The sequence below is a fragment of the Heloderma suspectum genome, chromosome 5 (assembly GCF_057233095.1).
Source record: "Heloderma suspectum isolate Gila_16-S chromosome 5, 16-S_ref, whole genome shotgun sequence".
Taxonomy (NCBI): Eukaryota; Metazoa; Chordata; class Lepidosauria; order Squamata; family Helodermatidae; genus Heloderma; species Heloderma suspectum.
The window spans coordinates 87,638,316-87,660,004 of NC_139462.1; the positions used below are offsets into that span (position 1 = coordinate 87,638,316).

At 45.5% G+C, this 21,689-nt stretch overlaps 1 protein-coding gene across 1 annotated transcript in view; it reads left to right on the forward strand.

The window, feature by feature from the left end:
* Window positions 1-21,451, forward strand: part of CYP4V2 (cytochrome P450 family 4 subfamily V member 2) — a 45,389-nt gene extending 23,938 nt beyond the window's left edge. The window contains exons 4-13 of the mRNA XM_084859773.1: window positions 3,690-3,802; window positions 6,647-6,732; window positions 9,169-9,359; window positions 10,633-10,702; window positions 11,717-11,843; window positions 13,930-14,121; window positions 18,114-18,216; window positions 18,990-19,124; window positions 19,214-19,393; window positions 20,892-21,451. Coding sequence (XP_084715899.1) covers window positions 3,690-3,802; window positions 6,647-6,732; window positions 9,169-9,359; window positions 10,633-10,702; window positions 11,717-11,843; window positions 13,930-14,121; window positions 18,114-18,216; window positions 18,990-19,124; window positions 19,214-19,393; window positions 20,892-21,064 — 1,370 coding nt within the window. The 3' untranslated portion in view covers window positions 21,065-21,451. The remainder of the gene's footprint in view (window positions 1-3,689; window positions 3,803-6,646; window positions 6,733-9,168; window positions 9,360-10,632; window positions 10,703-11,716; window positions 11,844-13,929; window positions 14,122-18,113; window positions 18,217-18,989; window positions 19,125-19,213; window positions 19,394-20,891) is intronic.
* Window positions 21,452-21,689: the final 238 nt, after the last annotated feature.

Here is a 21,689-nt window from a genome sequence, read left to right on the forward strand (position 1 = left end):
TATCATAAGCTAGGGTGTCAGGCCAAGGGTTCAACTGACCTTCTTCCCCTGACGTGCTATTTTTGGAGCACATTCAGACATGTTCAATACACGTGTACACACACTTGTAACCTGAAGGGGCTTTGAAGGGGGGGGGGGCATTGGCAGCACTATGCTGAGTGCACTATGCTGGAGTCTGGTGCCGTCCCTGATTAGGAGTCTAATCCTGTTCATGAAATGTGCGAAGCTCACTAATTTGGATGGGAATGTTGAATGGGGCTTTTGTGTCTCTGAAAAGCTGGGCTCAAGTCTTCCTTGAAATCACACCCTCAGGGTGTGATTTTAGAGGGTGGTGGTGCTGGGGAAACATTATTTAAATACTAAGGGCTAGGCGGCCCTGGGATCCCAGAGACCTAGCCAATGGAGGTTTTTTTCCCCCTCACCTTAATAGCCACACAGGGAGCAATTTTCAAGGGGGTTGTAGCTGGGGAAGAAAAGGGTCAGCCCTTCCCTCCCCACATACTGCAACTGAAACGAATGATTTGGGAGGATATGGAGAAGGGGCCAAATTAATGGAATAATTTTATTTGAGTTGATTTAGATGTGAAAATATTTGGCTGGCTCTGCTTTCCAGGAATTTTAAATCAATCCTAGCAATTATTTCTAATTTTTCATATAAAGATATAAATTATCCAACCAAATTTTATACAGATTTCAATCCTATCGGCCTGGGCACTTAATCTTTTAATTGATACTAGCAATGTCCCTGCTAGTATCAGTAACAATTGGTGCTCTGCAACAGAACGCACATGTTAGCTGAGCCTGTGGCTGAGGGGGTTGAAAAAAACCTCAGAAATTAGCATGAAAGATTGGAATTCCTGCTCTACTTCATGTACCTTTTTTAAAATTAAGTTTTTGAACTTTAAAAGTGGAGCCAGTCTGCATGCTAGGCAACGGAGCATGATGCTTCTGTATGCAATTTATTTAAAATATTTTTATGGCACTCCTCAGCCCCCCACCCCAAGGCTCCCGGAGCAGCTAACAATCGATCAGTAAAAGACAATCAGTAACAAACCCCCCCTGAGTGTTTGACTTGGCCTGGATGGAGGTCTGAGGGAGCAAGTTAAGTTGATTGACAATTACTGCACTCTGAGAGGTATGGGGGATTTTTGACTGGAACCCCAGAGAGCCTCAGCCTCACCTCTGACCTACAGTATAAAGAATAGGCTACATTTTAGGGCTGATGTAAACTATATTTTTTTTCTCAGCATGGCACTCCATCCTGTAATAGGGGTATGGTAGTGAACGACACTCAAGGTTTGCGATATACTACTCTGCCCTATCTGTAATGTGAGGGTAAATGGATAACACTGCAGAGTTGTTGCAAGCAATCCTCTCAGCTTCATCCCAACCTAAGAACATAAGAAAAGCCATGCTGGATCAGACGAAGGGTCCATCTAGGCCCGCCTTCTGTTCACACAATGGCCAACCAGCTGTCAATGGGAAACCCACAAGCAGGACACGAGCACAACAGCACCCTCCCGCCCATGTTCCCCAGCAATTGGTGTACTCAGGCATACTGCCTCTGGTACTGGAGGTAGCACATAGCCATCAGGACTAACAGCCCTCGATAAGACTTCTCCAGGAATTTGTCTAACCCCCTTTTAAAGCCATCTAAATTGGTGGCCATCACTACAAATTCCATAGTTTAACTACGCGCTGTGTGAAGAAGCACTTTCTTTTATCTGTCCTGAATCTCCCACCCATCAGCTTCATGGGATGACTGCACTGGGGTCTAGTATTTTGAGAGAGGGAGAAATATGTCTCCCTATCCACATTCTCCACACCATGCATAATTTTGTACACCTCTATCATGTCTCCCCTTACCCTGCTTTTTTGCAAGCTAAACGATCCCAGCTATTGCAACCTTCACTCATAGGGAGATGCTCCAGCCCCTTGAACATTTTAGTTGCCCTTTTTTGCACTCAACCTACAGTGTGAAATAGGAGTCTTGGATCTCTGGACAAGACTGTACAGTTGTGTAAACCACTCAGATTCTGACCTGTAGTGTTCAGTGTGACCTACAGTGCAGGGCTGACATAAGCTCTCCCAGCCACAGCCCATTACAACCGGCAATATGGGAACAATAAACTGCATTTACTTTGGACATTGCAGTAGTAGGGGTTTTAAAAAAATGTGTCTCTCTAAATCAGGACTAAGTTAGAACAAGCAGGAACTCTTTTTTTGCTACCTTTTGGGGGTGGGGTGGACACAATGGTACCCAATCCAAGCTGCATTAAAATCTTTCTTTATTTCTCCATTTTTATGGGTAGTTCTTTCTCACTTCTGTGCCTGAAGATGTTTAAGAATAACTTCGTAGTGTGAACCAGGAAATTACCTGTTCAGACTATGAGAGTGTTCTCTTTACCCTTTTTAGATCTATGTGTCTGTTTCTTGGTCCTCCTTTTCCAACCACTCCAGTCCATCCCAGCCCCCCCCCCGCCCCCCCACAACAGTCAGTTAGTATTCTGTGGCCACTGAGCATGTTCAGTACTCATTGGGCTGTATTTTCGGGGGGGGGGGGACCTTTAAAGTTTGTTTTCCAGAAGATTCTGTGTGTGTGTGTGTGTGTGTGTGTGTGTGTGTATTTTTGCAGACTTTGGGTTTCCCTGAGTCTGCTGATACGACCCTCTGGTGTGTGGGTGGTGCTGTTTGGTTACATAACTGTGATCACTCTTTCTTAAAGAAGGGAAATATGGGAGGAACGGGAGGAGTGGTAAAGTGCTCTGTGCCGTGCTGCTCCCATCCTCACCAGGAGGGCCTGCCACTTTAGCCCCGCCAGCCGCTCTCCCTCCATGCCATATGCTGTGGGCACAGTGTCAGTGGTGGGGCCACCTTGAAACATATGGAGTCCCTTCATATGGAATAACTCACAAAGGGGGCTCATTTCTATGGTAATTATGAGCTACAAACAATCCCCAGCCTAGTGACCTCCAGATGTTTTGGCTCACAATCCCAGCGTTCATGACCATTGTCCATGCTGGCTGGGTCTGACGGCAGTTGAAGTTCAAAATATCTACAGAGCACCAGTTTGGGGAAGGCTGGTAGTGCCGGCTCCAGGTTTTGAGGGCCGTTGGGCAAGATGTCCGCAGTGGGCCCCCTCCGGCAGTGAATCTACCTTCTAATCACCATTGTCACCAGCTGCTATTGCTCCTCCTCCTTCTCACCACCACCAGAATTTTCTGGGTCAGAGTGAGAGGAAGGTGAACAAGCAGGTTTCAATGATGAAGAGGAGGAGCAAGTCCAAGGGGCTCTTGTCAGTGTGCCCTGCCAGGGTGGGGGCCTTCGGCAGGTGCCCGACCATGCCTACCTGTGATGCTGGCCCTGAAGGTAGGTATATGTGCTGTTAGACTTTCTGATGTTCACAAGGAATAATTAGACATTATACAGAAATTAAACCTTTAACTGAAATCGGAGGTTGAAAACGCTCCTTATTATCTGCTGAAGATTGTATCTACTGAAACTGCAATCTGGATTTGGGAGATTGCTGTCCTGCTATGTGGCTGTTGGGTTCCTTGGCTTAGAGCAGCCTTCCCCAGCCTGGTGCTGTCCAGATGCATATTTTCATAAGAATTAATGTACACGCTTTGCCCAGTTTAGATGTGGTATCATGGAATTTCTCATTTTCAAACTTGATGCATGTTCTGCAGGTTTCTTTCGGCAGTTGATGCAGTACACTGAGTTATTTCGAAATATACCACTGCTAAATCTTTGGATAGGACCACTTCCCTTTCTGCTGTTATATCATGCAGAAACTGTAGAGGTGAGTATCTCTAGCTTAGTCTTTACTGGATGTGTAGGATGATTCTAAGTGTTGATTCAGAACATAAGGGTCATTGAAACTTTTAGGATTGCAGTCCTATGCATGTTTACTCAGCAACAGCTGTGTTTGATTACTCCCAACTATTTACTCATGGTGATTACTCCCAATGAGGGATGTTGTGGGAATCCAAGAGGGGTGGATAGAGTCTGGCGGACTCCACCCTGCTCAGTTCACTGAGCTGCCGCCACTTACTGGACCTGATCACCATACGCTCACAGAGTTTGCAGGCACCCAGTGGCCGCCCATCCCCTTAGCGAGCCATGATTTCGCATAAATATGGTGGCTTGGGTTTCTCCGTAAAAGTAATGTTGCGTAAATTGTGGCCATAAAGGGGCTATTTATGCAACATTACAGGCCTGGGCAGCAGGTTGGCAAGCAACCGGCGACCACAGATGGAGAGGAGTCCATCCATCCCTACTCCCAGTTGTGGGGGAAACAAAAGGAGTGAGAACCATCCCTGTCCTAAGGATGAGACTGGTAATCACATATCTGAAATCACATCTTATTCACCAACATGTATACACAGCTAATTCGCAAAAGAACTACCAGTTGGGAACAGGTTATACATGGCTTTTATCAGAAAACACAGTACATAGTAAGAAAAAATAGGCAAGAGATCTTAGCCAATTAGAAAACTTACATATGCTATCTATATCATTACGCAAGCATCAGGCATGTATCACGTGTACAGAATTCTTTCTATCCATGAATGCACCTTTAAGCACAGCTGGGGCTCAATGATTTATAAATTCCCGCAAGGCGGTACATAATCTCATTAGGCAATGGGTTTCTGCCTGCCTGTTGTCCTCATGAGATAGGAATTGGAACTTCCTTTATCAGTCTTAAGGATTGTTTATTCTACCCTCTTACCCAGTTATCTGTGTCTTATTTTCCTCATTTGCATTCCATGTACTTTTCCATCTTGGGGACTTTGGTTCAGGCCTACACTTAGGCCTTTTCTCTCACACAGTGTACATAGGATTATAGCCTTAGGGTGCAATCCTATGCAGATAGGTGGCCGCCTCTGAATTTGGAGGCAACCACCTATCCAGTGCAGAGCAGGAGAAGCATGGAGGGGATCATTCCCTCCACGCTCCTCCTGCCCTGCATTAGCAGCTAGACAGCTGATTTTGGCTGTCTAGCTGCGGGAGGTCAGAGCGAGGGTGGAGGCTGCCGGATGACACATACGATATGTCGTACCGGCATTTCCGCCCTGGAACACCCCACTGGAATGCCCCGTTTTGGCCACTCCATGCTCCTCTTGCGAGTGTGGAGGATGGGGCTGTTGCATGCTGCCTGCGAGGCAGCGTGGAAGGGAGGGAAGGTCAGTTTTCTGGGAACCAATCTCGAAGTGTGGGCTTCGAGGTCAGTTCCCGGAAAACCAGATATCCTATGGCTGTCTTGCTGCTGACTAGCGGCCATAGGGTTGCTCCCTCCATTGTGGGAAAAATACAGAACGCTCATAAAAATGCATGAACCCTTCTACATTGCATCCATTGTGACTTCTAAAATGTTGGGCTTCAAGCCATTAAGGGCCATTTCACAACTTTCCCAGGACTGCCTAGGAATCATGTGAAAGCTTCTCTGAGCAGTTTGGATGAAGAGCATCATATATATGTTACAAACCAACATATTCCTGTGACACCATAGCCTAATGCAATTATGACCTCCACCCACCCCATTCAAATGAACTGAACATCTTCCACACCATTTGGATGAATCACACTTTTAAAAATAACCGGAGAATTCAGTCAGCTGCCCTTTTAAACTGTGAAGACCGCTGAAGAACTGGCTGACTTGTGCAACATTCGACCCATGAAATAAATAAATCTGACACACAAACCCAAATGTAACCCAACAGCCAAGTATTGTGGTCTACTAGGTGTTTTACAACCTGCCCCCTCCCCCTTTGGCAATTTCAGGGGGCAATAAAACCAGGAGGTTTACTGAACCGTGGGGTTGGGGCACCATATGAGGCTCTTGGGCCGTATTTGCCAAGTTTTGTAGGACTGTTCTAGGTTGATCTCAGTTATCGTTCTATTGTGAAAGAACTTCGCAAAGTAAGGACAAGACTTGGCACGTCCATGGCTTAGATCAGGGGTGGACAGAAGGTAGATCTCCAGGTGTTTTGGACTTCAGCTCCCATTGGAGGTCTCTGCCAGCATGGCCAATGGTCAGGAATGCTGGGAGCTGAAGCCCAAAACATCTGGAGTTGTGTCTTCTGCCCATCCCTGGCTTTGATCACTGTATGGAGAGAGAAGGTGGGAAAGGAAAGTGCGTTGAGATACAGCTGCTGATCTAAGAGAGAAATCAATCAGTTGGCGGGTGGAGCTGTAAATATATCTTGTTCTGTGTATTCTAGTAAAGTTAATCTTCACCCCAGTATAAAAACAAGAACTCCTAACAATACAGTCTTATGTACGTTTGCTCAGAAATAAGTTTAGGATTGCAGGCTAAGGTTGAAATCTTATGCATACTTAGCTGGGAGTAAAACTTAAGGAAGTCATCAGGACTTAGTAAACATAAATAATGTTACTGGGTAAAATTTTGGATCCTGCTGATGAAAAGTACTTCGCTTACCTAAGAATGAGAGCAAAAATTATTTATCCAGTTCCTGGACTGTAGAAAAACTTGAACTTCATTTTGTGTGATCAGTGTAATTTTGAACTCAAATAGAATTTACTTGGATACTTGGCTTTTAAGGCATTGCTGAACAGATAAGCCCAGAAATGGCTAATTCCTCCTTTTACAGAGAACTTTCATTTTGTTCTCATCTCCTGGCAGGTCGTTTTGAGTAGCTCGAAGAGTCTTGACAAATCCTACCCCTACATATTTCTTCATCCTTGGCTCGGCAGAGGACTTCTAACAAGGTAAAGCAAAATGTAAATAGAATCAGAATGTGGGCATGCAGTTTGCACTTTGCCCATTCCCATTGGAACAGAGTAGCTCAGCCTTCCTTATACTGGTCCCCTCCAGATGCTTTGGACTACAACTCCCACCATTCCTGAGGATTGGCTATGCTGGCTGGGGCTGCTGGGAGTTGAAGTCCAAAACATCAGGAGCTCAACAGGTTGGGAAAAGCTGGTCTAGGTGACTGTCTGCCAGCCCTGTCCACAAGAGCCGCTGCACACATATGTGTAAAAGAGGACAGTGGGACTGGGGCCGTAGGTCCCATGACATCGGCTTGCCACCAGCCACACCCCCAACCTCCGCCCATTCTACTGAATAGGTGAAAACTACGTATGTAGAGTTTCATGCATGCAGTGGCTCATCTCAGGGCCAACTACACATTCGACTAATGGCTTTGGTGTTGTTGAGCCTACTGTTTTTCTTTATTCTTGTGTTTCAGTCCTGATCCAGATTGGGACCGTGGCCCTCCGGGAAGGGATAGTTTAAGCTTCCCCCCCCATTTCCCCCTCCAAAATTCCACCCCTAATGGGGGGGTGGTGTTAAAAAAGCCCAGTGATTCCAATGGAAACTTTTTTTTCTTTTAAAACTTTTTTCAGGGAAAACATGGGTGGGGGAAGCTTAAACCCTCCCCTCCTGAAGCACCGTGGTCCTGATCTGGATTGGGACAGTGCCTACTCACTCTACCCTGCCCCCACCCCAAGACATTCTGTAGAATCTGTGGGCTTTGGGGGCAGAGCCAGTGGGCGCCATCTTGCTCCCTCCTCCACTTGTTCAGTATCTGCCCTATTGTGTTAATTAAGGAAAAATATTGAAGAGCAAGCTGGGAAGGTATTAAGGTGCACAAAACTAGCCCAGAGCATCTGCGTGCTTACTGTGAAGAGGTAGATAATTTGGAGTTGTTTTAAGATGCCTAAAAATGTTTGTAGCTGAGATATGGGCACCCTTGGCTCTCTGAAATGGACTTTTGACGGGAGGCATGCTTCCCAAAACAGTGAATGTTCAAGGTTTTGTAAAGGTGTTCCAGGCAGGCAATTTGTAGGGAAGGGAAGCAGAGCTTGGCGTATTCTGGTAATATCAGGCTTTCCAGTCCGTAATAATACTGAGGCTCCAGAAATCCGTCCCACAGTTAAAGCTGCATTCAGTGTATGCAGTCTGGAGGCTGAAGATGCTGAGTTCAAGCCAGGACATGGAACTGGTTTACTGGAGGCTTTGGGCTGGGAGCTGGAGCAGGAAGAATGTAAGGGGCGAGGTAGACAGGAGCCCCAGGAAGGGGCACCTCATTGCTGGCTAATCCAGGATTTCCATTGAAACCCACAACACAAGGGAGGCACGTGGATGTCTTGCTAAACCATAGTTTAGCCTGGAGAAAATTACCTGCTGCAAGCATCTGGCTTCCCCTGCCCTCCTTCTCCAACACAGCTGTGAAGAAGAGATTTCGCTTCCAATTTCAATTAACCACATCTTAGCACAGCCTTCCCAAATCTGGTGCCTTCCGGAATGTGTTGAACTATAACTCCCTTAATCACCTAACCAGCGTAGCAAGAACCTTTGTGTCTCGCATGATAATCGTGCCTGTGCCGGAAAGCACTGGAAAACTGAGTGAAATATCAATTCTACCAAATAGCAGCACGGTTGGGACAGCGGGTGGGGATGGGGGCAGGGGTAGGTTGAGGCACACGAGAACCACCCAAACTCTACTCCTCCTACCACCTTTTTAATTTCCTGTTTCTCCCAATAATGAAGATCAAGCTACCTAGTTTATCATCGCTGGAATAATGTTTCAAGATGCGCAACTGCTTTTTCTTTGTTCATAATCTAACTAAACACTGAAAATAGGTCAATGAATTGTGGGAGTTGCTAGCTGGAGATTATGGGAGTTGTAGTCCAACACATTGGGAGGGCATCAGGTTAGGGAAAACTGGTTTAGCATGTAGTCCTGACCCTAAATTGTGCTTAATCTTAATTATAGTTTGTTGCAACAAACTGGCTTTGTAAACTGGGGTTTGATGTTGGCTTGTTTCAGACAAGCCATAGTTAATCTTAACCACTGTTTCCCCAGTTTGTACAACACAACAAGCTGCGGTTAATCTAAACTGGAAGGGAAAGGTTCTATGCTCCTCCTGGTGGCTGTGCTGGAGGGGAAGAGTGTAAAACTAAAGTCAGAGTTTTGAGAACTGGTAATGTTCACTATAATAAAACAAATACATTTAGGGTGCAATCCTAAGCATGTTTAGCAGAAAAAAAGTCCTACAACTCCCAGCATTCTGCTTATGCTGGGAGTTGTGGGACTCTTTCTGTCTAAACATGCATAGGATTGCATCCTTAATGTATTTACTGCCCTTTGTATGGGATTTGGTTGTGTAGAGAGAGATTATTCACAATTCTTTGTTTTGCAGCACTGGAAGCAAATGGCGATCCAGAAGAAAAATGTTAACTCCAACCTTCCATTTCACCATCTTAGCCAATTTCCTCGAGGTGATGAATGAACAAGCCAATATCCTTGTTCAGAAACTTGAAAAACATGTGGACAAAGAGCCGTTTGATTGCTTTTTATACATCACACTCTGTGCCCTTGATATAATCTGTGGTAAGTCCAGATGGTTGCCCAGTGATTGCTATGCAAATGTAATAATAATTGAGGTCTAAAAATTCCACCTCTTATGTTGGGAGAATAAAATTGATTGTGATAAATGACCAAAATAATGGTTTTCCTTACAGCCATATAGTTACATTTTGTTATCTACATAAGGCACATTACATTTCAAATTTATTTTATAGCTTGCTTTTCAGTTAAATGCTGATTCATTCATCTGTGGCATAGAACAGGGATTTAAAATCTCAACTGAGAGAGGAGAAAAGAATCAGATGTATCCAGGCATACACATGGATATACATACTAGAGGAAAAGGGGCATGGGAATGCTGGAAGAGAGTAGCCCTAGTCAGGTGTTCTTAAATTGTATGTGTGGAGTGTCTATGGGTCCACGCACACTGCCTTTGCTCCCTCCACTCCAACATTTCTGCGTTGAGCTGGAAAGAGCAAAAGGGGATTGTAAGTGGGTTTGACTGAACAAGGTTACAATCCTCCCTGCGATTGGAAATCCTTTACAATCAAAACACCTGAATAGGCCAGTCTGCTGGGGGGTCCGCAGGGGGCGGGGGGAGGCGATCCGTCCCTCCCCCCGGAATTCTCCGCAGCCAGCTCCGCTCTGCAGCGAGTCCGCGGAGCCGCCGGCCGGGTCCATCCGCAGCCAGACCTCCTCCCGCTGCCGGTCTGCGGACGCAAATGGCGTCCAGTGTAGCGGATGCCATTTGGGTCTCTTCTCTTTGCCACGATAGGCTACGTAAATCTTTACGTAGCCTATCACGGCAAAGAGCAGGGACGCAAATAGCGTCCGCTACGCCATTTGCATCCCTTCTCTTTGCCGTGATAGGCTACATAAAGATTTACGTAGCCTATCACGGCAAAGAGAAGGGACGTAAATGGCGTCTGCTATGCCGGACACCATTTGCTTCCACAGGACAGCAGCGGATGGACCAGACCCGGCTGGTGGCAGTTAGGAGCCGTTCTGGGGAAACTTTGCGGGGTGGCGGAGGTGGGTGGTCCGTTCCGCCACGGACTCCGAGGGGCCAGATTCTTTAGAAGCCAGCCTCATTGGAGTCCGTGGCAGAATTCTCCACCATCCCTAGTCTGAAGTCCTGGACAGCTGCTGCGCTGCCAGTCAGTATCAACAGAACTGGGCTAGATGGACCAATGGCCTGACTCAGTATAAGGCAGCGCCCTCTGTTTCTGTTGCTGCCCATTGTCAGTTTGTAGGTGAAGCCTTCTTTAACCAACCTCTCTCTCTCTTCTGGTTCTAGAAACAGCGATGGGCAAGAAAGTAGGGGCACAAAGCAATAAGGATTCCGACTATGTCCAAGCTGTCTGTAGGTACGTGTCAGTGTGCGATGATCTATTTCAATAGAGCAGAGGCGGGGAACCTCTTTCAGCCTGAGGGTCAAATTCAATTTCAGAGAAGCTCTTGGGGGCCACATTCCTCTGGTGGGCGGGGCTGAAGGCAAAGGGGGTGGAGCCAAAACTGCAGAAATAAATTACAAAAATGCCAGCATACTGTAGCTTAAATCTCTTACTGGCAGTAACTAAACCTCAGGAAAGATATTTCAACCTTTTAGAATGCAGAAAAACTGCACAAAAGCCAGGAAACCGCTAAACAATTGGTGGCTGAGAGGAAGGGGTGAGGCCAGGGGAAGGGTGTGTGGCTTGGGGAATCCTGGAGGGCCTGATTTGGCCCCTGGGCCTGAGGTTCCTCACACCTGCCGTAGAGCTTTGATCAGCAATGAGTTTTGCTGGAGGGCTGTTTGGAGAGAAGGTCCTTCCTCTTCCACCCAGATAGCCTTCAGTGTGAACTTGGCTGCCTGCATGACGAACTCACACAGACAATGGCTTTTTATGATTTCTGCCCCGGCCGCCATGCTGGGAGACAGATTGCGTGAACTGGGCCTCTGTGGGTTGTATCCAATGTTAGACTAATACGGAGTAGAATTAATATTGGAGACAGCCCCATGCGTGTGGGGTGCTTATGCAGAAGGCCGTTCACGTTGAAGGCTATCATCTTAGCACAGTGTTCTCCAACCTGGTGCCCCCCAGATGTGTCGGACTGTCTGGAGGATGATGGGAGTTGCAATCCAATACATCTGAAGGGCACCAGGTTGGAGAAAGCTGGATTTGCGTAAGGGAGGGGGTTTCGCTGCTCCTCCAGCCTGCCATTTCAGCACTGCCCCAGCTATGTGTATCCGTTTCGCAATGTGTAAACAGGTTCTTTTTATCGTCTGTTTAACACAATGCTCTGTTTTGCTCAGCCCAGTAGCAGGAAATTCAGGCTGTTTGTCATACTTTCCCACGTTTTCACTGAAAGATTAACAGCACCGTTATTTGTTGCCCTAGGATGAGCGACTTGATTCATCACAGACAGAAGTCGCCGTGGCTTTGGCCTGAGCTTCTTTACCCTCTGTTCCAAGAAGGAAGAGAACATTCCAGGAACCTGAAGATACTTCACCACTTCACTGATAGTGTGAGCTGCAGCATTTTCCTTTTACATAACAGTGCATAGACAGAAATGTTAAAACATTTAACCAAGATTCAGTTATGGCTCTCCCAGGCCTCATTATCTGGTACTTATATTATTCCATGCGTTCATCCCTCACATTTGGATATCATCCTGTGCTAAAAGTGGCATCTTGGGGGTTTCTCATCCTCACAACAGGCTTGTGAGGTAGGTTATGTTGAGAAAAAAATGACTGAACCTTCAGGCTACTTGGTGAGCTTCACGGCCGAGTCAGGATTTGAACCCAGGCCTTGCTGGTACAACGCTTTAGCCACTATGCCTCACTGGCTCCGATTTGTTAACACCACCACCAGAACAAACAAAGGGCTGGATGCGCCCGATCTCGTCTGATCTCAGAAGCTAAGTAGGGTCAGCCCTGGTTAGTATTTGGATGGGAGACCGCCTGGGAATCAGGCTTCCTGCATTGAGCAGGGGGTTGGACTCGATGGTCTTGTAGGCCCCTTCCAACTAGGGATGTACGAAAGTCACTTACCTTTTCGCAGCTTGGCTTTGCGGTGGGGGGGAGGTGCTTCGCTTCTCCCCCGAAGTTCAGGCAAGGGGGGGAGGCGTCCCGCCTCTCCTGGCCGAAATTCAGGCCGGGGGGGGAGGCGCCCTGCCTCGCCCGGCCGAAATTCAGGCCGGGGAGAAGAGCCCCGTCTCCCCGGCCACGAAACAAAAAGTAAAAAAAAAAAAGACCCCGTGATAGGCTACGTGACGATTTATGTAGCCTATCACGGCTAGATTTCCAAAGTCAGCCGTGATAGGCTACGTAAATCGTCACGTAGCCTATCACGGGTGACTTTGGGAAAAAAAAAAAGCGCATATGCAAATGGCGGCGCCCATGGGGCGCCGCCATTTGCGTTCCTTAGTTTGGCACGTCTAGTCTACATAAAGATTTACGTAGACTACAGCAAAAATAAGGGCAACGCAAATAGCGTGCCCTTATTTTCGCCGTAGTCTACGTAAATTTTTACGTAGACTAGACGTGCTAAAATAAGGAACGCAAATGGCAGCGCCCCATGGACGCCGCCATTTGCGTATGCGCTTTTTTTTTTCCCCCCCAAAGTCACCCGTGATAGGCTATGTGACGATTTACGTAGCCTATCAAGGCTGACTTTGGAAATCTAGCCGTGATAGGCTACGTAAATCGTTACATATCCTATCACAGGTGTTTTGTTTTTTTTTACTTTAGTTTTTTTTTTTTGCAATGGCGGTGGCGGCAGCCGGTCAGGAGACCGGCTGCCGCCCCCGCCCGCAACGAAATGCCGCCAAACCGCCGCCGGGACCCACCGCCGAGAGGGACATTCGCTGAAGGTAAGCCCCGTCCCGGGGGGGGCAAGGGGCCGGCGGAGAATTTCCCAACCAACTTCGGGGGGCCGAATGTGTCTGCGCTCGGCCTCCCGAAGATTCGGGGAGAAATTCTCCGCCATCCCTACTTCCAACCCTATGATTCTATGATTCTAAGTGTCTCCATACACTTGAGACCTGGGGTACACTCAAGGTTTACTAGTTCCATAAAAGTCCCTTGCCTATCCTTTCCTCTTATGGTCAAATATTTTAGGGTCAGTTCCTGAATTAGCGGTCTGGTTTCTCGAAACTGAATTCCAACTAATGGCTTCCTCTGAATCCATGGTGGAAAGAAAGGCTCGACTAGCTTAGAGTAACTGCTTCCACGAGGACTTGTCACTTTACATTCTTTGGTGGAGGGGACAAAGAGGCCTTGCTAGATTTATCCCATTGGATATCCAATTTCACACAGTGCATCTTCTTTCTGGTGGCTTTTACAGATAAATTAAATGACTTACAGCCTGATCTTGATCCTACTGTGTTTACGCAGATGTAAGTGCCCAGGTAAATGTACACAGGATTGCACAGCATAGACATCTTTAGTGCCAGTACTTGCATCTCTTCTCTGTTTGCCAGCAGAATGCACACAGCGCTAGGTCCAGGGCCCGGTAAAGATAGCTGATCATTTTATATGGCACTGCACAGAGCACACATTGCATCATACAAGCTGAGATACGATACAGTGTTTTGTTTTTCCATATCTAAGGTGATCACAGAAAAAGTTAAAGAACTAAAAAAACTGGAGCAGCATAAGAGTGAAGCTGATGGCAATGGTGAGCAAAGGAGGGGCAAAGGAAGGAGAGTTTTTCTTGATATTCTTCTGAACGCCACTGACGAAGATGGGAAGAAGTTAAGCTACCGGGACATTCGAGAGGAAGTGGATACATTCATGTTTGAGGTACAGAATGCACAGTAGAGGGTGATGGTGTAGTGTAGCGGCTGAGAGACCTCAGGAAACCACTGGTTTGAATCTCACCCATGCTGTCTGTAGGACCACTTGGTGGCCTTAGGTGAGCCACTGTCCCACAGCCCACCACTTGCAGTAGAGCAGGGGTGTCAAAGCTCTTCCAGTCTGAGGGCTGGTTTCCATTTTGGAGAAGTTCTTGAGCAGCCTCATTCCAGTGGTAGACAGGGACGAAGGCAAAAGGTCCAAAATACCAACATATTTTAGCTTAAAGCTCCTACTGCCAGTAATTGAACCTCAGGAGAGGCATTTCCACCACTGAGAATGGGGGTAAAGTGCTCCAAAGCTTGGAAGTAATTGAGGGAAATGGGCTGGGGCCAGGGGAAGGGGGCGTGGCCTTCTGGAGGGCCAGATTAGGATCCCAGAAGGGCCAGATTTGGCCTATGGCCCTGTAGTTCTGCACCCCTGTAGTATGGAGATAACGATACTGACTTGACAGGGTCATTTTAGGGATCATAAGAAGCTGATGTAAATGAAGGTCTTTGAACACCCTAAAGAACAATTTTAGTACTTTTATTAGCGGTCTTGTCATTTTAAAGTACCTCATTTACTGGTTTTGGTTTGTCAGCTTTCCAAATTCAGTTGATTGATTTGTTTGTTTGCTACTTACAACCCGCCCTTCAAATACATTATCAGGGTGGCTCAAGATAAAATACAAGAGACACCATAAAATACAAAAGACACTATAAAATAAGTATTCCATTAAAAGAAGCTAAAAACAGCTTGCTAAAAGCAACCTCTAAATCAAACAACAACAAAATCGAAAACATTAAAAAAGGTGAAAAAGCCTAGGAAAATGAAAAGGGCTTTTGCTGGAAAGACATCAGAGTGGGTCCCAAGTGAGCATCTGGGGAGAGCATTCCAAAGTTGGGGCACATTCCAAATGTTCTGTCCCACTAGCCACCTGCCACACCTCAGATGGCAGGAACCCAGAAAAAGGGCTCTGATGAGGATCTCAAAGTATGCCAGGCAAATTTCATTCAGGACTATGACTGTTATTTATTAATTACATTTGTATCCCACTTTTTCTGCAAGGAGATCAGGATGATGGGTTTTTTTTTTTAGTATTCTGGTGGTTTTTTTTTTACTGTTTACGTTTTTAATGTTAATTTAATATTTAACATTAAATATTTTTATACACAGACAACATAGCAAATGTGGCAATAATTATATCTTGAATGCACTGCTATACATTCTTCTGTATCTTCACCTATTTCCCTTAGGTTAGCATTAATTGCGTACTTAACTACAATTCGGGGACATAGGTTAGACTGAGAGAATGGGGCACAGCAAACTTATTCATGCCAAATCTAATGCATAAGGCTAAGGTCAACATGGAAGAATCACTCCCTATTCTGACTGGTGCACCAGAATGCTGTTCTCGTTCTGGCCCAACACAGCTGCATAAGCATGGGAGCTAAAATAATGCTCTTAAACTTAACTCCGAACTAAAAAGCGTCTTAGTTTAAGCATATTGTTAGAAATGCTCGAACATGTGTTTCTGTCTAGCATAAAGTCTGTAAAAGCCCCATGCTCTGATATCTCTTGCGACTGCCTTATACTAGGAGTGGGGAACCTCAGGACTGGGGACCAAGCCTAGCTTTCCTGGGGTCCTAAACCAGCTCTCTGAGGTTCTCCAGGTAGCCACACCTGGCCCGACCCCATTTCCTCCCCATCATCCATCATTTGGTAGTTTCCCAGCTTTTGCCTAGTTTGTTTCCCCATATTAAAATTTTGAGATGCCTCTCCTAAAGCATAGCTTTTGTCAGTAAAAGGTTTAAGCTAAAATATGCTGGTATTTTGGGCCCCACACCTTTTGCTTTTGGCTCCACCGCTTTGCCTTCAGCCCCACCCACCACGGCAATGCGGCCCTGAGAGCCTTTCCAAAATGGAATTTGGTCCCGGGGCTGAAACAGGTTCCCTGTTCCTGCCTTAGGCAGTACTCTTGCGCTGACCAACCTAGCTCTCCGGCTCTGTTACCTACGGACCCCGCCAAACGAGTATCTCCACCAAACATCTGCCAGAGTTTTGTGCCACAATTGTGGGTGGTGGCATAAAACTTGGGATTTGTGGCATAAAACTTCGGCAGACATTTGGAAGGATACTAGTTTGGGGGGGTTCACCATTAACGGAGCTTAGTTCTCCACTGTTCTTCACAAGCAGCAGTGGAGGCCAGGGAAATAAATTCTGATGCGTACATCTGAATTCATGAAAAAAATGTGGATTTGAAATAGATGAGTGTCTAGTGCTCGTTTGTGTAAACACATGCAGGGTTGGTAGGTTCCTGACTATCGGCAGTGCAGTGAATATAATTCAGCAGTGAGTCTATCCACTCCAAGGATAACTGAAAAAGGCTTTTTAAGAGGCAACCCTATGTACATTTATCTGGGAGTAACTCCCATTGAACTTGGTGGGTCTTGCTTCTGAGTAGTCGTGCATAGATTGTACTGTGAAATAATTAATTTAGCAGTAGTATGTTCTTTCGCCCTCTGGTGGTTATTGGAGCTACTGAGGCAGTTGCGGCGATAAGAAGAATTCCTGAAGCTCACCTATGATCAACTTACAGTTTAAAGCAGGTCTGAGAAGGGAAGTGGGCATGGAAGAAAATGACATCATCTTGTTGATTGCTGTTGTTTCTGATGGGATTCTCCACATCCCTACCACAGTGACAACATAATAACAGTGGAGGGGCCGTAGCTCAGTGTGATAGAGCACCTGCTTTGCATGCAGAAGGTCCCAGGTTCGATCCCCGGCTTCTCCAGGTAGGGGGAGGAAAGAATCCTGCCTGAAACCCTGGAGAGCTGCTGCCAGTCAGCGTTGACAATGCTGAGCTAGATGGGCCAATGGTCTGACTCAGTATAAGGCAGTTTCCCATGTTCCTAGCAGCTGTGAAGGAACTGGAAAGGGGGAAAAGCAAAGGCAACCCTGAATGTTTCCTCAATTCCCTTTATTCAGAAGAATGAAATAGTACACTATATGTAGATATACACACATGAACGTGTCAGTGTAGCCCTTTGTCCCGTAGCCCCAACCCAGAGGTGGGCATCCATGGGCACATCTATTTCATTCAGAACAACTCTTGAGAAGTTTGAGCCTTCGGAACAAGGTACAATGAAAAACCAAATAAATCAGCAGAAAGCGGGGGTGGGGGGAGGCAGGATTATCTTTCTGGGAGAGCAGAAGAGTCTTTGGCAAGATCAGAGAACACAAATATAGGAAATGAACTTTGTGTCCTCCTTTCCAGTGAGGTAGCCGTGCTAGTGTATTGCAGCAAAAACAACGAAGAGCTTTGTAGCACCTTCAAGACTATCATATTGATCATGGCATAAGCTTTCATGGGCTGGTGTCCACTTCATCGGTTGCATCTAGTCCACAAAAACTTATGCCATAATAAATGTGCTAGTCTTGAAGGTGACACAAAACTCTGTTATTTTTGTCTATTAAGTGTTTCAAGCTATGTTCAGAAAGCAAAAGGAAGAATGCGTTCTCAAAGGTGCCAAAGGGAAACTTGTTTATTTAAGCCCAACACGTATCAGAGATGACAAGCTCCTTTGTCGGGGGCAATCTTATAAAATACAAACTCTACAAACAAACTTAGCAAGTAGTGGCTATGTTTCGTACACCATCTGGATATGTGTATTAACCAGATATGTGTATTAACCATTCTCTCAAGACATCTTCAGACATGGGAGCGACTTGGGAGCATCGCTTTGCCATACCCTGAAATATAGGAAATGACCAAGGCTGGAAATTTTTGTCTATAAAATTTTGAGACCTTCAGTCTTGTGTGCCTGAGAATTGTGTATTCGCTCTGACAAAAAATGGTGCTGGTGTCAAAGGATTTGAAATACTTTTTCAGGCCCTGGAACAGTTGATCATCCTAATGTTTATTATTAAAAGCTAGACTTGTAGAACTCTCTTCCTAGGGTCATGATACTACTGCTGCTGCCATGAATTGGACTATTTATTTGCTTGCAAGTTATCCAGAAGCCCAAAGAAAAGTTCACAGTGAATTGGATGAAGTTTTGGGTATGTTTCTCTCTCCTCTGGACATGTTAGCATCAACTGGGGGCAGTATGGTATGAACATGTATGTTAGGGGTGGGCAGCATAGGCCAGAACATCTGGAGGGCCACAAAACTCTCATCATCCCTCATAATTGGCTACATTGGCTAGGACTGATGGGAGTTGTAGGCCGAAACATCTGGAGGGCCCACCCCTGATTTACGTGCTCATAAATATTACCCAGTCCCTTTAACAGGAAATCTTTACACTGGCTTTGCATACTCAGCAAAGGCTCACAGCTGACATTTAAAAGTATGATCAGTGATCCATAGGCATCCTGGCTCTTTCCCCAGCAATGTTCCTCCCACTGGGTCAGTTCTGTAAGTGGGCGCAACTGTGGAAGGACTACACCCAATTCCCTATTAAAAACAAACCAAAACCTTTTTTGCTGGCTAATAGAGCTCTGAGTGCATGGAATCCTGTGCTGTAGTAAAACTTTCCTTAGCAGTTTTTCAATATTTATGAGCACTTACGTTCTTCATGCTGTAGTCTTTACAACTTCAATGTGGTTTGCCACTAGAAAGGGAGCATTGCAGTACTGGTTGGCCAGTGCATTGCCTTATCACAACCTTTGGCTTAGGAAGATGTCTTGACTGAAAACTTCTGTCCATGGCAATAATTGGGCCAGACCCAAAACGCCTCCATCCCTGTTTAAAATAGCTACCAGAACTTCAAGTTTAGGATGCATGTTTTATTGGTTTTGAATAGCATATGTTTTTCTCTTGTTAATCTGATCAGGTGATTCTGACCATCATGTCACTATGGATGATTTGAAGAAACTACGGTATCTGGAATGTGTTATTAAAGAAGCTCTTCGCCTTTTCCCTTCTGTTCCATTTTTTGCCCGCACTCTGAACGAGGACTGCTGTATAAGTAAGTAATCCAAGCAGGTGTAAGCTTGGTGCTAATGGAGTTAGTCTTGTGAGGTGTTGTTTTCATGCACGTACATTCTTCTTTGGCAGGAGGATATAAGATAACCAAAGGGCTTGATGTCATCATCCTGCCTTATGCTCTGCATAGAGACCCTGACATCTTCCCAGAGCCTGAAGAATTTAGACCGGAGCGGTTTTTCCCTGAGAATTCAGCTGGACGGAACCCATATGCCTACATACCTTTCTCTGCTGGGCCTAGGAACTGTATTGGTACGTACAAGAGTCGAAGAACTATATGCTTTCTGAACTCCATGGTACTACATGTTGTGTTCCTGTGTAAGATCTTTCAAAATAAATTTTTGTTTTAGCACTGAGAGCAAGACTGAAAAATCCATGAAAAATATATTCCAATTAGACATTTTAGTTCTATTCTAGAGAGCAAAACAAGTCCCCCTTTTGCACAGCATCCGGCAGCTGGATTGTTGAATTCTGGGTTGTCATAATGTGTGAACATGGCTACACTAACAAACCATGGTTCCCAGAAAGAGAACTCATGGTTTGTTCTTGGGTTTTGAACCCTGGGTTGTTTAAACCCTGGGTTATCATTACATGCAAATCCAGAACCATAGGTTGTTGATGGGTTGTTTCACCAGGCTACAGAGGCAGTGGGCAAGAGTAGTTAAAAAAAAAACCAACCCAGCCACTCTATATGCCAGTACTACAGTGCCACAGAGGCATTTGGGATACAGGGAGGGAGCAGGCAAAGGAGGAGGGAAACAGCCTAGGAATTGAGAAAACAAACCACATTTTGTTCAATCATTTGCCAGACAAACCTTGGGAAAGGCAACACATATTTATTTATTTAAAACATTTCTTGGCTGCCTTTCAAGGCAGAAGCCCTCCCAAGGCAGGTTACAGCAGTAAAATACATAAAGACAGTTAAAATATTAAAAGTGATAAAAACATAAAAACAATAATAAAAGCCAACAATAGAACCAGCAACAGTGATAATGGCAGTAACAGCAACAACAGCATGGGTTAACATATAGCGTCCGCTACACCATTTGCGTCCGTGCTCTTTGCCGTGATAGGCTACGTAAAGATTTACGTAGCCTATCACGAAAACAGCAGGGATGCAAAAAGAGCAGGGATGCAAATGAAAAGAGCAGGGACGCAAATGGCGTCTGCTACGCCAGACACCATTTGTGTCTGCAGACCGGCAGCGGGTGGAAGTCCAGCTGCGGATGGACCCGGCCAGCGGCTCCACGGAGGATTCCGGGGGGAGGAATGGATCGCTTCCCCCCGCCCCCCTGTGGACCCGCAGGCAGACTGGTGAGTGGGGTTCGTACATCCCTATATGTAGCAGGGAGCATCTGAAGGGAGTAATTACCTAACAGGAAAGTTGAAAGAATGTGGAATCTGTAGTTCATAGGATATTCCCACTCTAGCACAATCGGTCCTTCCAACTCTTCCTGTCTTTCACTCCCCAACTTCCCATGACTGTAACACTCCAACCCAGTTTGGTGGCTTTGATTCAGCATCTGTATAATGATAGAAAGCTGTTTTAATAATTTTTAAGGGCATGGCTGGCTGGGGACTGCTGGAACTTGTAGGACTTTTTTTCTGTCTTAACATGTATAGGATTGTGCTCTAAATGAATCTGAGACCCTGATCTCACTGTCAGCGAGTGCAGTGTGGTTCATGTTGAATGATAAATATTATTGCTGTGGTTAACCGTAATGACCAGTGCTTTCTAACTCATATTCAGGTCAGCGCTTTGCACAGATAGAAGAAAAGACTGTTCTAGCCACCATCCTACGGCACTTTGAGGTTGAAACTGCACAGAGACGTCAAGAACTCTGTCCTGTAGCAGAACTGATTCTTCGTCCAAGTAAAGGCATCTGGATTCAGCTGAAAAGGAGACCATCTTACAGGTCTTAAAATAAACCACAGGAAGGTTTCCTACTCCAGTTCACTTGGACCATCTTCAATAAAGACTCTAAATTTTCATAACAGGACATTTCAGATTGCCTAAGGAGACTATTTTTAAAACAACAACACAAAACCACCACCTAAATTGTCTTTACAAACAAAAACAACTGAAAGCCATCTGCTTGTTCAGGTAGTCGGATGTTCCAAATGACTTTATAATCTTCAATTTTTACTCTTAAACCTAGATGGCTGATTGATTTTTTTCTTATTATAAAGAAAATGAGCACTTAATTTTTTTTTAATCAACACTATGCACATAAGAAATGAAATGTATTTTTAAATAGAGACTAACTGCGTATGAATGTCATTAAAAGCCCTAAAAGTATGTGTGAAATCAGACCTGTGTTTCATAACCAACTATAATGAGACCACCTAGGGGGTGCTGTTCCTGTCTGGCCTCTGAAGCTAGGCCATGACAGATACTTGTACATTTCTTCTTCCCCCACCTCTTCCCCATAAGTGTCATTATAGAGCTCCCGATAGCTTAGACTGGAGATCAAATTTTTTTACAAAATCCATGGTCCCAACTCCTGGCAAAATTTGACCCATGGCCCTGAAAATCTAGCAAGATAAT